This window comes from Tympanuchus pallidicinctus, unplaced genomic scaffold, assembly GCF_026119805.1.
Source record: "Tympanuchus pallidicinctus isolate F22 unplaced genomic scaffold, pur_lepc_1.0 scaffold7, whole genome shotgun sequence".
Taxonomy (NCBI): domain Eukaryota; kingdom Metazoa; phylum Chordata; class Aves; order Galliformes; family Phasianidae; genus Tympanuchus; species Tympanuchus pallidicinctus.
The window spans coordinates 20,770,191-20,787,713 of NW_026294791.1; the positions used below are offsets into that span (position 1 = coordinate 20,770,191).

The 17,523-nt window shown below is 40.7% G+C and overlaps 1 protein-coding gene across 1 annotated transcript; it reads left to right on the forward strand.

The window, feature by feature from the left end:
* Positions 1 to 2,259: 2,259 nt before the first annotated feature.
* On the forward strand, positions 2,260 to 13,599 carry ATP6V1G3 (ATPase H+ transporting V1 subunit G3). Its single transcript, XM_052665846.1, has 3 exons — positions 2,260 to 2,476; positions 9,862 to 9,962; positions 13,156 to 13,599. The coding sequence occupies exons 1-3, from the start codon at positions 2,395 to 2,397 to the stop codon at positions 13,327 to 13,329; spliced, it is 357 nt and encodes a 118-aa protein (XP_052521806.1). The 5' UTR covers positions 2,260 to 2,394; the 3' UTR covers positions 13,330 to 13,599.
* The last annotated feature ends 3,924 nt before the right edge of the window (positions 13,600 to 17,523 follow it).

Here is a 17,523-nt window from a genome sequence, read left to right on the forward strand (position 1 = left end):
ATGCAGAAGAGGGAAATGGAGACACCTTTGAAAGAAGCCTCTCTGCCTTCGCTCCCTCTCATAACACCTTTGCCCACATCATCAGCCATCACATCAGCTTCTCTTCTGTAATTAAATGAGTCTGGACCTGACTTGAGAAAAAAAAAAAAAAAAAAAGAGGCCTGTGACTACAGCACAGAAAAGTTACTTATTTGTCTGGGTGATGAAGTAGGAGTCTGGTCAGTCAGTGGCTCACCCTACATTATTTTAATGAATTGTCCATGAAGTGGCATATGCATAAGGTGCCATGTCAAAATAGTCTGTCATCATCACCAGACGAGCTTCAAAATGAGTACTAGGTGGCAGTGTGCGTGGAGCCCAACAAATTGCATATAAGCATCAGTCAAAATTTCTCCCCTGGGGAGACATGCCAGTACCTGCTCTGTCAGGAATGCTGTCTTCTCATCCACTCACTTGGACATACAAAAACTAACTATAGGGCAAATTACTGAGATTTTTTTAAAATTTAGAATGAGCATTAAAATATGTGAATGTGACATTTGCAGCCCACATGGCCTGCTTTAGAAATGCATGCATTTTTGAATGATGGAAGAGCTTGGTAACCAGTTCAAAGTTGGAAATTTTTCCTATAAAAATTCGTCATATGTAACTGTTTCCTGTGAAATATTAAAATCAACAGATTTTAAATACCAGTACGTAGACCATTACTGAGGTCCACATAACGCAAATACAGCGTTGAGAACTTCTCAGAGAAACAGAAGTAGCTCACTCCTGGCTCTTCTAGTTAATTCCAGAAGCTGTGAAACAGCCTAGTTTGGTAGCAGCTTTGTTTCATTTCTTGTAGCACAGAGATTTGCTTGGCAAGACCCTTTGCCTTGAATACACTTTTGATGTCTGAGAAAAGCCTGACAACATCTCTGCTTCCCACTTAATTTTTAAGTAACTGCTGCTTTCAAGTTCTGCACCCAAGTTTCCCATCCCAAGTTAACCAATTTTTTTCCCTAATACTTTCATTTTCCACTTCTGTTTTTCTTTGCTCATCAGATTACTTGGAGCTGAGCTCCAGAAGCACAACAGGCTTCCCAGCACTGCAGCTTGCACATTTTCTGTACAACTGATTACCACTTCCTTTTTTATTTCTGAATAAAGCAAGCTTCAAGGATACGCATTAAAATCTTCTAAAAATAGTGCCATGTCTGTTCCCTTGCATAGAGAGCTGATCTCTGATGTTAGCACTAGAGCTGGGCAGACATCTCACGTGGCTTCTGGATGAAGGTTGTTAACAAACCATAAGGAGTACATAAGTGCTCAGACCTTCCCAGAGAGAGCCTGGGTCACAAATCAAAAAGCAAAAAACTTCCTTTTCTCAATGCTACCATCATTCAGAGCACAGCTGAAGGATGAGGGCAAGAGGCTTCTCCCTCCATTTTCCCACAAACCTACAACCACTTGGGAAGAAAAAGCCTTCAAAACAATTTCCTCACAAAAACCAGAATGCATGAAGTGAGCAAGAAGGTCGTCACAGATCTCCATTACAAATCTTGATGTGCTCCTCTCCCGTGTAATGCATGAAGTACCTTTAAGAGCAAGATTCGATTCTGTTTTAATATATCTTGAAGTCTTATTTAAAATTTTCTGTGCAGCAGCACACAAGTCACCTTCCCTCCACAGGGAACGGACGTGCACTACAGCCAGGCTCCCACCTGCTTGACTGCTCTGTGTGTTCGTACAGCTTGAAAGGGAAATACATGGACCAGCAGCTACCTTCCCAGAGCCCACAGCCACCCAGCACAGCACTCAGCTCCCCAGGAAATCATACCTACCCAGCACATGCCTATTTAACCCACAGTCCTTGATGAGCTCATTTCCTATGAACGTTTTGCTTTAAGAAAAAAAAGAAAAAAAGAGAGACTACCTTCAGGAAACAGTGTGAAACAACCAATTCAACCAAAGCTATTTACGTACTGCCCAAGCCTGATTCTTTACATTCATGGGAAGTTTTATTGAAAGCAAACTTCAGGAGCCAAAATTATTTTTCTCCTTAGTTCCTGTCACCAGGTTTAACTATATTCCACTTCAACAACAGAAGATTAAAAAAAAAAATACAATCACAAGCCACTTGGAGTGCTTTTCTCCTCTTTTCCCAGAGCATGAACCAGATACTTTGGTGATCTTAAGGAGGAGGGAAGTTTCTTGTAAATCTAGTTGCTGTTTCTCCAATTACACCAGCAGCCTTTTTTAGCAGAAGTAATCCGGACAGAGCAGGCTGGTTTGGTGTAATCTGGAAGGCTGTTGTAATAACTGACAGACAGAAAAAAAGCACAGGGAAGGGCCTGGTAGCTGTATAAAGCTCCCTCCAAGCCCTGTAGAAGTACATCAGCCTTGGCCACCAGCATGACCAGCCAGTCCCAAGGAGTCCAGCAGCTTTTGCAGGCAGAAAAACGTGCCAAGGACAAGCTTGAGGAAGCCAAAAAGAGTAAGTATGTGGCCTGGTTTTACTCTCTTTTTCTACTGTAAGCTTTTCAGAAATACAGTGGCTCAAGGAAAAAAATTATTAAATCTGCACACATTGCAGATGTGCACCTATTCTTTCCTATGTGCCACTTCCCTTTCACTTGCATTAGTGCCATGCCTTTACTGCAGCAGGCATTTACCCAGATGCATACTTGGCTTAAATTCTGTGCACACATGTGCGTGTGTGTGTGTGTGCCTCTTTACATTAAACAAGGCTTTCTTTGTTATATTCATCCTGTCAGCTAGATTTATTCTTGTTTTTTCTCTATGCCAATAAGGCCATTCCTTCTTTAGGTATTTAAACTAGAAGCCTAAATGCCTCTGGTGGCAATCTCCAGAGAATGAGACTCTTGACCATGCATTTTGCTTTACGCACATTTTTAGTGTTCCTCTTTACTTATGAAAACAAGCACCTTACCTTTTAACTTCTCAACTGGGTGCCAAAAAGTATTTGACAATAAATTGGGATGGAAATAATCAAAGCCCCAGTACAATAACAAGAACTGAGAACGTTTCTTATAAGGTCTTATTACGAGCTACCAGCAAGAGATCAAACATTCTGTTTAGTATAAGCATATCTTGTATAAGTGTGCATAATCGGTATCCAAGAATAAATTCAAACCTTTATATTCTAATCAAATACAAGCAACAAAATAACAAGAAAATAAAAGCAATATCTCAACTTACAAAAAAAAGTTGAAACTTTAATAATTCCAGTAAAAGTAGTAATCATGAAAGCAAGAATACCGTTCCATCCATCATTTTCTGTATTCATCTCCTATTGATTTTAACACAAAATACTGTGGCCACAGTTTCCTGAACGTAGGTTCCAACTACACGAGTCACCAACTTGCATTAGCCATGACAGATGAATGCTATTTCACATAACAATCTTGACTTAGAAACAGGAATCTTAATGGCATCCTGCAGCACTGAGGTAAAATGGGTGAAGATCATAGAATGGTTTGGGTTGGAAGGGGCTTTTAAGATCATCTAATTCCAACCCCCTTCTATAGACCAGGACACCTCCCAGAAGACCAGGTTGCTCAAAGGCCCTGTGCAGCCTGCTCTTGGACATCTGCAGGGAGAGGGCGTTCCCAGCCTCTCTGGACAACCTCTTCCAGTGAAGAATGATGCCACGTGCAGCAAGATAGTGTGATAAAGGATTTTGTTTTCCAAGAAAAAATAGAAGCTAAAGAAAAATAGTCTACGTAATCTGTATATTCCCTCTACCTATCAATCAGCGTCATTGTGTGATGTGCTAATTTGTACAGCAGACAAGTGGAAAAGTCTTGTCCCTTCCTTGAGCATCCAGCTGCTGCCCGCCCATGCCTTGCAGCCATGCAGAAGCAACAGCATTCTCCCATCTTCACAAAAAAAAAAAAAAAAAAAAGGCTCACCAGAAGGGTGTTTGGGGTTGCTATTCCAAACTTGAAGTCCAGGAATAATTAGGTAGAAATTCAACCTTTCTACAGCCAGCCAAGGTGCTTTCAATGAGATTTGCTCCCCTTTTGATGCAGGGCAGAGGACATGCATGGTTCCCCAGGGCAAAAAAACTGGGTGATCTGTAAGGGCACAACCTCACATGTAGGGAATGAGTAAGGTCTGAACACCAATTGCAGACTCAGTCCTTTAGCTGTGACAGCGTGACATCACTTACATTTTTGTGTGTTTGTGTGAGGTTTTTTTTAAACAACAAAAAAAGGCAATTTGGCTTTTTCTGAAACATCCAGTTTAAAAGAAGCTCTGTAAGTTAAGAAGTCTCCAAAATAAAAAGTATCATTATAGCATTCAAGTAATGACCAAAATGAGCATCTTGCTGAGTCCAGATATAAGCCAAGCTGGGTTTACTCCATTCTGTGTACAAGTACACTCCTCTGTCAGCAACCCAGCCCCACGCATAGCACTCATGATAAACATGGGGCTTCTTCTAGATAAGCTTCCTTCCAAATCCCTCTGAGTCTGAGTTCAACCCCTGCCCATGCCTACCAGTGCTGCAGTGCTGAGGGAAGAGTTATTCAGCAGCTACAGCAAACAAGCTGTAGAAGTTTTGTTTTCAGTAAAAACAGATTACAAATATTTCATCAGTATGACTTCCTTCTCTGTAACTCATCTCCACTCTCACGCTCTTGCTGTTGCTAGCACAAATTTTCCTTGCTGTCCTTCACTTCAGATTTTCGTGGCAATGTCACTGTGCCACTTTTACATGCCTAAGTAAACCAGGAATGGCCTAAATAACTTCAGCCAGGGACTGAAGAGGTTTTCCTACTGCCAAATCCTGTTGTGCCAAATGAGAATTATTTCAGCAGTCTTGTTCCCAGAGTGATTCAGCAGTTGAATCAACATTAATGACTGCAAAGTCTGCCTCTGAGTGAGACTAAAATACAAGGAAGATCAAACAGAATTAATATATTGAAGTGCAACCAGTTAACCTGCACACACCGTTCGGAGAAGCAAGGTGAGGGTGTCCTTCCTCACTTCAGAAGCACCAGCCCTGGCCCACCTCAGACCAGCTGGGATCAGCAGCTGCTGCTCTTAGCCGGGCATCTCAAAGCTCTGGTTGAGAGTGCTGAACCCGTCCTGCCCGTGCCAAGCAGCCCTGCCCCTGCTGAACCCTAAATATGACCTCCTTGTCACTGCAAACAGTCTTTGCACAACACCATGGGTTGAGTAAACCAGATTATCCTATTTATGCTGTAATGTGAGAAGAAGGAAAGGCCGGCTGCTCGAAGGTCACAAGTGCAAGTCATTTTCAAGGAAATGCAATTACCAAAAGTACGCTTCTGCAAAACTGTCATGTTTACTGCTGAAACTCACATAATCAGAACAAAATGTAGAATGGACACACAGAGAATCATACATAAGCAGGTAGTGGCCCTGACTGTTACTGAAATACATGCAGCTGTTTGTAATGCTAAATCTACTTGGACTACTGAAGCTCACCAATGAATACAATTACAGTCACAAAGTAAAGTAAAAGTGTAGCATCGTAGCTCTTCTTGCTCAATATCCTTTATCTCACCTTCCATATCACATTCTTTGCCATATCATCAACTGATGTCATTTATACCTGACAATTTATTAACAGTCAATTGGTAAATACACATATGCAAGGCTGAAACCATCCAATCCATTAATTGTGAACAAAAAAGAGCTTGCTGTTCTCTATCCTTTTGTACACTGCACTGCCTTGTCTACTGTTTTTTTCCTTATGTATAAATAGTATCCCTGAAATAACTTATCATTGTCAGAACCAAAATGTCAATTTCTGAAAACCCTTTTGGCTAAAAGAAGGGAAAATAATGTGTCACGTACACTGGATTTAGCAAAACTTGGATTCCTATAGATTTTTATGTCTTAGCTTGAATTTCTAGTTTCCAATACAATGGAAGCCTATATGAAACTTTTCAAGAAATCAAATCATGTTAAAAAAAAACACAAATATTAACATAACACTTAAGAAGAATGATATCAATTACATCCATCATGCTCACTTGGACAATACCCACAACATATTTTAACTAGCAAAAAGCTATATATACACTGATCAGCTGGTTTTACTGCATTTTATTGTAACTGCAAAATAATCTTTAAAATGAGCATTCCTAAATCCCATTTAGCAGACAAAAAACAAAGCAGAAATCTACAGAAACAATCTTATATAAAAAAAAAGTCATTAATTTTTGGCAGCTTATTCATTTGACATTTCTGTGCAGAAATTTAGCTAGAAGCCCAGATGATCTGTTTGAAAACAGAAAGATGATTTTAGCAAGTCAATTCTGGGGAAGCAAGATAACAGTGTTTAAGCAAATTAGAACATAAAATTTTCAGAAAGATTTAATTCCTACTGCCTTTCTCTGTCAAGATGCTTGAATAAATAAATAAATCACTCTGGTTGCTCCAAATTTAACCAGAGTTATTTCATTAACATTGTGGCAATACCCATAAAGAAGGGCATAACCTTTCTTTATGCTACTAGTTCCTTCCCACGGACTGTGTAAGAGAATATCTAATACAGGGCTGACTTGCTACAGAAAGCTGGTTAAGATTAGCGTGATTTAACATGAAGCTTGGAGCCTGCTGATTCTCCCTCCTCTCCCTCAGGTACCATACCCAGGGCATAGTGGGAAATGGAGCGAGGACAGCTCTGCTCCATTGCTGCTCCCTGTCCTGAAGGATGAGAAAGAAGGAAGGACAAACAGGCAGCATCAGACCTGGCCCTCACTGTATGTCCCTTGGGACAAAGGTCTCTTCAAACTCAGAGCTTTCTGCACCTCACCTTTTCAATCCTGGGGTAAATCTATGAAAGACAGGTTGGCTTGCCCATCCTTCCTCTTTCTCTAGCCCACTTTATGCATGATCTTGGCTTAATTGCTGTGCTCTGCTACCCATGAGGACATAAGGTTTAATATTAGCTCAGCTGTATGATAGAGAATCCCACCTAGACGTCCAGTAAGACCTGGAAAAGGCAATTCCTTATTGTACATCTAAGGTAGCAGACAAGTGGTTAATAACAGACCGATTAATTAATTTTGGTTTGCCTCTAGTGAAACAGCAGGTTAAGCTCTAGTTTCTGCTTAACTTAATCAGGTGCAGCATATGCACTATCGCATATGTTGGCAGTTGCTGCTTCTGTCCACAACATTCTCGAACTAGCAGTAATTTACTCACAGCTTTTCCACTTAATTAAATAGGAAGCAGCAGGTTCCTGCTGTGCCAATCTAAAGGCAACATGGAAAAAAGAAAACAAAAAAAAACCAGTGGCTATCAGTCTCCAGTGACACCCTATGTATTGTGGTTATTCCAGTGTCAGGAACCGACATGTATGTATATATTCACTTTTTGGTTCCCCAGCTGCATTGTGAGAGGTGGATGAACTGCACTTCTATAGTTAGCCTCTCTTCCTATTGTATGCATTTTAAATGGATTCATTTATCTATCTCATGGCCAAATATGCAACATATTTAGTACAGATGGCCCCCCAGATGGAATTTGAAATTAAAATCCCACCATTTTTGAAATAATTTAATTTACTATAGAGATCCAATTCTTCAGCTGGTGAAATTGGCAGAGCTTCATTTTAGTCACTTCCTCTGATCACAGTTCCAGAGAATCTCCTCCCAGTGCCATTTCTAAAGGAAAACCTCTATATTAAGCTGAACAGCTCTAAATTTGGAGATGAGAGGAAGAGCAATTTGAAAACACAGTTCTCATCTGGTCCCAAATTTTGTTCTCCAGATTGATATCAGGCTTTTACATGAGTCTGTCAGTTAATGATCCCAACACTCCATAAAGTGACACAGAAGCTGAAGGTATCAGCTCCTATCAAGTAAATTCGAACTTTTGGGAATTAAAATACATCATTATTCCTCAATACAAACTATATTACTTTCATGGCAGGAGAACTCTGAGATGAGTAATAGCCTGCACAGGTGAGTACACCACTGATGAACTGAAAGGCCGTAAAGCTGCGGAGCTCCCCACCGTTTTCCTTCTTGCTGTAAAACCTCACCTCTCTGTGTTACCCACAACAAGTCCGTCCATGAAATCCAATGGTTTGAGAACCAGAACTTCAAAAAGAAATCCATGTTTCAGGCAAATCTCTGCTCCTACTCACTGTCCTGCAGATAAAGCTTCTGAAGGGGCCACCAGTTGAGCAAATACTTTACCACTGGATCGGGAATTTTGCCCAAAAACATACCAAATATGATGGCCTTCCTCTCACATTCAGCTCTGTTGTGCCCTGCCCAGTTGACAGATTGCTACATGTCACACCTGATAAGGCTTCAGAAGCCCAGCACAGGTGCAACCAATCTGACAGAGCCACCTGGAAAAAACAGGTCTGAAATTGGAATGCACAGCTCCCCAGCTTGGTTCAGGAATGTTCTTCAGGCTTTCCAAGAAGATTCTGTTTTCAGTGTACTTGTATTTGAAGATTAAAAACAAACTAAAAGCTTTCTGAAAGTATTGATATTTCTCAGTGACATCAAGTAGGTGGCCACAGCAAATTAATGAAAGGGCATTTCATGCATCAGATTAAGCAAACATGTTCAGTTGTCCAGTTTTGAATTATCCTCATTTATGCAAGTAAACAAAGTATTTCTTATCCAGTTGAGCAAGAGTATCCTCTCCCACCCCTTACATTCTAGATGTATAGGAGAAAGAGACCAAAGAAATAAAAAAAATAAAAACAACAAATCAGCATCAGTGCCAGCAGCTTTAAACTTAATGCATCAACTTTCAATGCAAGAGGATTGCTGCCCTATCAGTTAGTGATCTGCAGAAAGTAGCATAGCAGAATCATGTTGAGATCCACAACTTTTCCAAGTTTCTACATGCAAAGCATGCACACAACGTGTAACCATGGCATTGTCATGAGATGCTCAGTACTTCCTTTGTGTAAAAACTTATCACATGCCCATCAATCCCTCTACTTTCATCCTTGACCTAACATCGCTGTGACACCCAGGCAGTGCCTTTTACCTGCTCCTGCAATAATTTACATGGGTTTCATTTCACATACCCTTAGTATTTACCTAAGAACAAATTAAGCTTGTAAACACAAGCCTTCCCAAGGGGAAAAATCTAGTTTTCACTACTGCCTAAAATGCCATTTTTAAGTTCATCATCCTATTTAAAAATAAAACGAAAGGAAGACTTCACAATAACTTCGATGTTTTCTGCACATTTGTAGAGAATACTATCAGCTTCCTTTTTCTCTTAATCACCCACCTCTGCATTTAACAGATGTTCAGGAAAAAGGGTGGGGGCAAAGAGGACAGAGCCAGGAGATTGCAGCTCAGTTTGGTAATGGTTAAGACGTATCTTGCAGCACTTTGGAAATCTGCCAGCTCTAAACAGAACCCAGTTGGTGTGGGATGAAGGGATCCTGGCAGCCAATCGATGCAGAAAAACCTCACAAAATAACGTCTTTTCCAATCACTGACAACTAAAATCTGTTATCTGGCTGCTACTATTGCTGATGAAGGGAAGATAGATATTTATTTAAACACAAAGCTGTGATGAAAAAAAAGTCATTTGTGTTATGAGAAAACGTGTAGTTGCAAAAGGACTTTTGTTGTTAGCAAACCAGCAAGATTTTCATTTTGATGTGTGCTTTTGTGTAGAGAGCTGATCTCAGAAGATAGGTATTTTCACTCTAAAAGAGCCCTACTAAATCCCTTCGGCTCTTCTACCAACTCTGTGCAGATGCCACTGATGCTCACCTTGCTCAAAACTTGGTCCAGGAAACTTCTACCCAAGTGAAATATCTCTTACGGTGGGAGATGCACCTTCTGGGATAATGTGACAACTGTGACATAAATCTGCATTTCTTCCCTCTGTTAGGAAAGGGAAAGAGACTGAAGCAGGCCAAAGAAGAAGCCATAGCTGAGATAGACCATTACCGGTTGCAGAGGGAGAAGGAATTCAGGAACAAGCAAACGAACGTAAGTGAGACCTGTAAGGGCTTTTGCAGTAAACCAAACTGTGTCAAAGAGCAGGATGTGGACACTCATAAACTCACCATGCTGATTAAACACACCTGTCACACAGGCCTCACAAGTATATGTGCATATACTTCAGTTTGACTTCTTTCGCAGGATTGGAATGCATTTGTACCTGGTATTGTGGATTTTAACTACTGAAATTGTCCTGATTCTGTATTACAGTTCACGTTTGCCCTTTGGAAAGCATTTTCTCCCTTAAGCAACAATACTTTCAGGTTCTCCTAAAGGAGTGTTCCAGAAAGACCTCATTTCTGCCCCGAAACTGGAGGTTGAAATAAGGTAGATGTTCCAGTTAAAAATCCCTCTTCCACTTCTGTGGAGAGATCAGCTCCCTCTGTTCCACTTGAGCTTTTTAACTGCATAGAACAGTGCATCTTTGATGAACTGAAATCGTCCAAGCTTTGGAGTTTTTCTCATCTTCCTAGAAACAACTGTCTGGATATTTCCATATCTGATTTGCAGTTCGTTTTATAAATTTATGGCATCTTGCTGTCATCTCTGCCATTTTCATAACATTTCACAAACTATTCTCTTTTTGCTTGGCAACATTCCTCATGGTTTTCTTCTTGTTTCCTTCCTGTTTGTTTTGTTCAAAGGAAAGAAAACTGTTCAAAAACAGCAACAACAAAAAAGCCAAGGAGGTCAAATAAAAACTGCCATATAAATATATTATTTCAGACATATTTCACATAATACATTTCCCAGCAGAGATCATAATTTTTAGAACATACACACCAAGTTTCCTGTATGCACTGTCAGCCTCCAGACACACTACCTGTCTGCCAGGCCAGGTGGAGTTGTCTTATACAAACAACTTCAGATTTTTATTGATCCTAACAAAGTAAAAATGCATCTAAATGTCTTAAACTTCTCAACCAAACGGAACTTCCTGGTTTAGTCTAACATACACAGCAGAGGAGAAAAAAAAAAAACTTTGTTTTGGTGCACTCAATATTTTCATCATAAACAAAAACTCAAGCTGCAAGCAGAGGCCATTGTTCGACACCTGAGCATGTTACACAAGCAGGCCAGAGCATGTATTGCTCCTCAAATGAGAGCATGCTGTGTAAGATTACTGCAGTCCTGCTTCAAGTTCCCTGGCCCCGTTATGCTGAACGTTTAGCTACCTCAGAGCAACGTCATCACGTTTAACCTGCACTTAGAAGGCAGTGAGGAGGTAACCCAAGAAGGTCTGACACCCAGCTCAGTTTGCTGGCTCGTGTATGCAGACACTAATATAATTTTTGGTCAGTCTCTCTTAATGCTGTTTCTCATCTTACTGTGTGTTGCTGGACCTTACTGGGGTAATTTTTCTTGTCCCATGAGATGTTCGGCACCAGTTTAAAATGAACAATGACCAAAAAAAGGTCATGATTAATATGAGGTTAGAGTGACAAACAGCAAGACTTTGTTTTCAGAAATAACAACTTTTCAAAAGAGACATACAAAATTGAAGTTCAGAACCCAAACTGGTTTTCATAGTGCTCGTGGTGTTGCACTCAGGTCTGAGGTCACTGAACTCCGGCATTGTGAACGCTGGCTCCAAACCTGTGCTTTCAGAAACAGAGTAATGCATCAGCAACTTTGGAATGCCTCTAACATAAAACCAGCGTGGGCAAAATGATGGACAGACTATAAAGGTCAGAAGAAATCACAAACTAAACTGAACATTGCCTGGATCCTGATAAGAGAACGAATTCAGAAGTGGAGTGGAAATAAAAGATGAAAAATAAGATTAAGAATCAACCATCTCAGATCAGTATTTAGCACAAACCAGGAGAGCAGGTTCCTGATTTAGAGATGCTCTTCTTATTATAATCCTCTCCTTGAGGTTTTGCAAAAATATTTAGTAGCTGGATAACATGCAACCATCTGGGATCTCTAGAAAGTTATTTTCCCCAGTGGAAAAAATCAGCTTCATAAATCTGGTTTAAGCTGTACAATCTTTCCCACATGAGACCCTTACAACTTGTCTAAAAGCTAAAATAAAATGCCAACTAAAAATAGTTACTACAGAAAATGATACTCTTTTCCCAGTGTTTACAATTGTGTCTACATCCTGTATTTCTTCCAAATCAGAAAATATTTTACATCTGGACTGCAGACAAACTTCTTACTACGTTGCCAGGTACAGATAATTGCAAGCGTGATTTGTGCAAAAGGAGATCATAGTTCAGCTGCCTCTCCTTCTTTCAAGTACTAAGTTGGGCAGAAGTCACATGGAAAATACAACTAATGACTCCTCCTGTTTGAGGTCATCCTCTATGTACCCCTACTACCATCACAGGTTAGTCCAGCTGCTAGTCCGCCCCAGAGAACTGTGGCAGGAACAAGGAGAATATGTTATTTATTACTTTCTTACTCTGTGTGCAGAAATGTCTTCCGCTCTTCCCCGTGGAATTCTCCAGCTAAAAACAAAATCCTCTCTCAGTATTTGAAGGACTTTTCCATAAGGGAAGAATGCGAGAGATGTTGGGGCAGTGGGGGAGGAGGAACAAAGCCACGGATTTGGAACGTGTGCATCTGTTTATAACATAACCTTGCTAAAATGTTCAGCGAGTGGAGAGTCAATTAAATTCTAAGCGAACGTCCTGATATTAACTGTGCCAGAAGCTGTCTGGTACTTTGCCAGATAAGAAAATGTAACATTAAAAGACCTTGTCTGAGGCCTGTTGAGGGTTATACATCGGTAGCTGCTGAAGACATTTCAAATACTCTGAAACTCTAACAATGCAGTTTCAGGAAGGCTTTCCCATAGTTTTGCTCCTTAGCTGTGCTCACATTCATTCTGAATGAGGCCAAATGAGGCACAGGAGTGCTGAAACTTAGTTGACTAGTCATTAAAACAGAAAATGAATAAAATGAATGGTTAAAAGACAAAACACGTACAGCATTGTTCCCACAGGGAGCTGGGAAATTTGCATTACATGGGAGATTCCTATTGCTAATGAGCATATGAAAGAGTTGCCTTTAATTCTGTTTTTATGTGTACGGTTCAACCTAGATCATACCCTTACTGTTAGAAAACAGTGTGACGTGTTTGCATTATGTTTATGCTAGATAATAAAGAGAAGTGCAATAAACACAGTCATGCATAATGTCTGCCTTGCTTAGAGGACTTTTGCTTTTTCAGGTAATGGGCTCCCAAGGTAACCTCTCCACTCAAATAGAAGAGCAAACAACAGAAACCATCCGAAACCTCACCAGCAGCTACCAGAAGAACAAGGAGAGCATGATGAAAAAGCTTCTGAACATAACATATGATGTCAAGCCCGAAGTCCACCAGAACTTCAGATACGCAGCTTAAGATCAACTATATCTAAGGGAAGGTTGTTTGTAAAAAGTAGCCTTGTTTCTTAATAACCACAGATAGTTCCTCCTCTATTGTTTCTGAATGTGTGAGAGAAAACACTGAAGCCAGAAGTGTACAGTTCCATAAAGGTTTTGATGCGATAACAACCATGCAGAGTTTCACAACCATTTATTGGAATAGTGTTGTTCCCTGCTGACAGCCAAGCCCCTGTCATTTGGATGGGTGCAAGTCAATAACTGCAGAAGAAATGATTATTTGACACCAGCAGCTTTTCAGTGGGAGTCTTTTTCATATCAAATGTTCCGCACTAAACGGGTTGTTGCACAATGTCTGTTTATCTCAATCTTTAGTATACTTCAAGTCACACGAAATAAAATACTACAAAAAATAAAAACAAAGCATTTCTATTTAGATTGTGACACATGTAGCAGTCAGGTTCTGGAATATAAAGGAGCAGTCCAATTTTGGAATATATAGGAGCTGCCAGTTTTTGGTGAAAAATAAGACGTCAGAATAATTCTCATTTTTTTTAATCCTAATTTAAAGCAAAATATAGACATCTTGGGTAGAATTATGTTCAAAAAGCCATATTCAAGGTATCACCCTGTTATTTAAATACATCATGGGCTTTATCATAGGGTTTTTAAGTCTGAAAAATGACAACAGCAGCAATCATTTATAAATTTGCCTATGCTCAAGGTGCACTCTAGCATGCCCATCATTACCTATACATTTACACCAAAAGCACAGGAATCCATCAGCTCAGACCATACCTCTGCTATACTAACTAGTCCCTTATTCCACAACACGTTTGTGGAAATCCAGTCGGTCAGGGCTCACTTGCTTTTACCTGAAGTGACCCTGAGTAACATTTCTCTCCACAGTGGCACAGATTTCCCTTGATATAAATTTTTCTGAAGTTAGGAAAAAACAACATGGTCTGGTTGCTTTAAATTGAAGCCCATTAAACCTGATGGCAGGCTGAGGGAACGAACTGATGGAGCAGGGAGGAGTTGGCACACACCTGCATTGTGAACCATATAAATGCTTTGTCTTCACTACAAAATTGCACAAAACAAGCTTGAGAAATTGAGAAGATTAGCAAACAATTGCCACATTTTCCACTCCACACAGACACAGACAAATCATTTCAATTTCATCGCAGCTAGTCATAGGCAATCTCTTGTTCCTGGGAGGTTTACACAGCTGACATGCTGTCATGTGTAAAATGACCATAAAGCTGTAGTCAACTTAATGTCAGCAAATGTGACTCCTCAAGGCCGTGCTTGATGCTACACAATCTCACAGCCTTGACTGTTACAAGCTCCCATGCTTGATTATGTTCTCTGGAGACAGCACAAGGATAAAGGGGAATGGGAAAGAGACCAGAAATGCTACTGACATCAGCTGAAAGGCTCATTCACATAGGAGTGCTTGGAATCAAGTTGTGATGAGTTTGACTTACTGAGGGCATGAAGGAGCCCCAGTTCCAGCCCAGGAGCCTGAGTCAGTGCTGCACCCTTCTACAGGCATGGGCAGCTGGAATGGCCTCAGCACACACACGTCCAGCCTGCACTGCAGTCCCAGCACAGTGCTCAGATGTGAAGCATATGTCTTCTGTGAAATTAAATTAATATTGGAAAGTGATCATTCTGAAAGGAAATAACATAAGTCAAAACACAGCCTGAACTACACACTAAGAAAGTATCCTCCACACTAAAGGAACATCCAGTGTCAAGATGACTGGCTTAAGTTTGACCCCTTAGCAATTACTGCCAAGTAACCTGACTTTTCTAAAATGGAAAAAGATGGTGACTGGCAAACTGATTCCAAATTTGGCTAAGCCAGAGCAGAGACAGGGGTGGAACAAAGAATTTATTTGAAAAGCTAAGGCTCTGAGGTGCAGAATAAGTGATAGTAGGAAGCCTCAACATAATTAGGTGCAGAAATTATTCCTGTGGCAAGCAAACAGGCACAAGATCCTGCAGTGATTCCCACACAGTGGGAGGATGTGACTAGATAGCAAAGAAATTACTTTCCTTTGATTTCTTACCCTCTTCCTACCTTACAGAATTGTACCAACATTTTGGGGGCAGAAGAAGTTATTTCTTAAATTTTTCAGCTGTGTTCTTCTCCACCTAAATGTTTGACTGCCAGTCCAACTAGCACTGCACTGCATGATCTCCCCAAGCACTTGATGTAAACAGCACTTGATGTAATCAGCACTCCTCTACTTGCCCACTTCCTTTCTCCCATTCTTGTGAAAATCTCCCCCGTCACCAGCTGCTCCTCTTGTGAAGCTCTCAACCTCGTTTCAGGGCTGTTCTGCACCCTTCCAGAGCTAACAGCCACATACACATCTTCTCTAAAAGACATCTTCCCGTGAATGCAGCCCCCTGACAGAAACACAAGTGGCACAGCAGAGGCCACTAGGAGCAGGAGACTTGCTGTCTGGAGGGGAAGATGCAGCTCTATGTGCACATCTCCTCCAGACCCACTCTCTGCATGCTTTATTAATGTTAACATGGCCAACTACATTGAAAACTCATCTGAAATACAGGGAACAGACAAAGCAGTTAGACTACTTGAGGCTCTGTGAAGCCCAAACGAGGCTGCTCATGCCAGCCTACCCAGTCTGTTCAATGCCAACTCTTACACAGTTACACTGTGAGTGCAGCAATGACCTAGCCATACCCTCTCTACCCTCCATACCCGAGAGGGAAATTGGATCTTAAGTGCTTAAGCTTCCTGGATGTGATATTTTTGAACTGTGGCCACTATGAAGAGCTACCACTCATGAAAATGAAAATAATTCATTATGTTTAGTAGCTTGCTACAGAGAGAGAAATCTGAGCTTTGAGCACTCTGTGCATTTAGACTAAGTCCTACTTCTGGATGGGGATAGCGTGGTTGTGTTGCTGCTTGTAGCTGTGCGGAGGTAAAAGCCAAAGCAGACTTCAAGTAAGTTGGCAAGAACCTTTCTTTTTTAAATGAAGAGTTGCATCAATAGAATATTGAGAAGCCAAGAAAATGTCTGCAGAATTTACAAGAGCACAAATATCTTGTATGCAACATTCAAGTTTTAGAACAATGGCACACAGTAATTCCAGTGCAAAGAAAAATAGAAGAAATGAGGTTTAATTTAAAAATACTCTTCAAAGCATTTCAAATAAATAAATAGAAAGTATAACTGGGTACTCTGTATCATCAGTGACCTACTAGGGATGACCAAAAATGACAGTATAGATCACCACTTGAGGTTTGATGCAACATCAGTTAGGTGGTGCCTGCAACACTTCCATTCTCCTCATCACTGGACCCTTCCCATGGCTTACTGCTCCCAGTTCATCCCCTGCCCATGCACAGGGTTGTATGCTTGTGCTGGGAGGTGTAACAGAGCCCAGCTGCCATCCCTAACCTGATGTCTCCCCCACCCAGGAGGCCCTGCAGCTCCAAGGAGCTCCCAGCCCTTGCAGCACTCTGATGAACTCGTACCTGGCATGTACTAATGCAATTACCAAATAAAGTGGCACAATGTTAACAAATGGCACAACAGAAAGTCATAGATTGCAGTCTTGCTTGGTAGTTTCTTTTTCATTAATAACTGTGAAAACAGGGTCTCAGAAAATACCTGAAGAGGTGTTGTGAAGAATTCTGTTTCTCCAACCACGTTCTTGCCATGGAAACCTGCTGCCCACCAGCAGAGCACCATCACAGCATGCTATCATAAAGTGTAGACAGTGGGCAGCTGTAGTCTAAACCTGGTAAAGATTTTGGTGTAAGAGCAGCAATTCCAGCCTTATGCTGTTCCAGAATACACTACAGGCAAATGACAATTAAGCAAGAAACATGAATGTTTTGTTATGTTATATTCTTCTTTTGCATACAATACAAATACTTCACAGTGGTTTCCTCCAACTCATCGAAGGAAAAGAGGAAATGCCTACTATATAATACACAAGTGACACATATTCCTGCCAACCTCACAGTGGCCTCTTCTTCACAGATTTGATTATTCCTCATTTTATGGCAGAATAAGGCACTTCAAACTCTAAGTCTTCCCCGAGGAATGTTAACGCTTGTTAGAAGTACATGACCCAACCAGCAGTACTACAAAACACTTGGAAAATGTTACATTGGAGTACTATTAATACACTCTATTGCACTTACAGGACATGACTGCGTGTG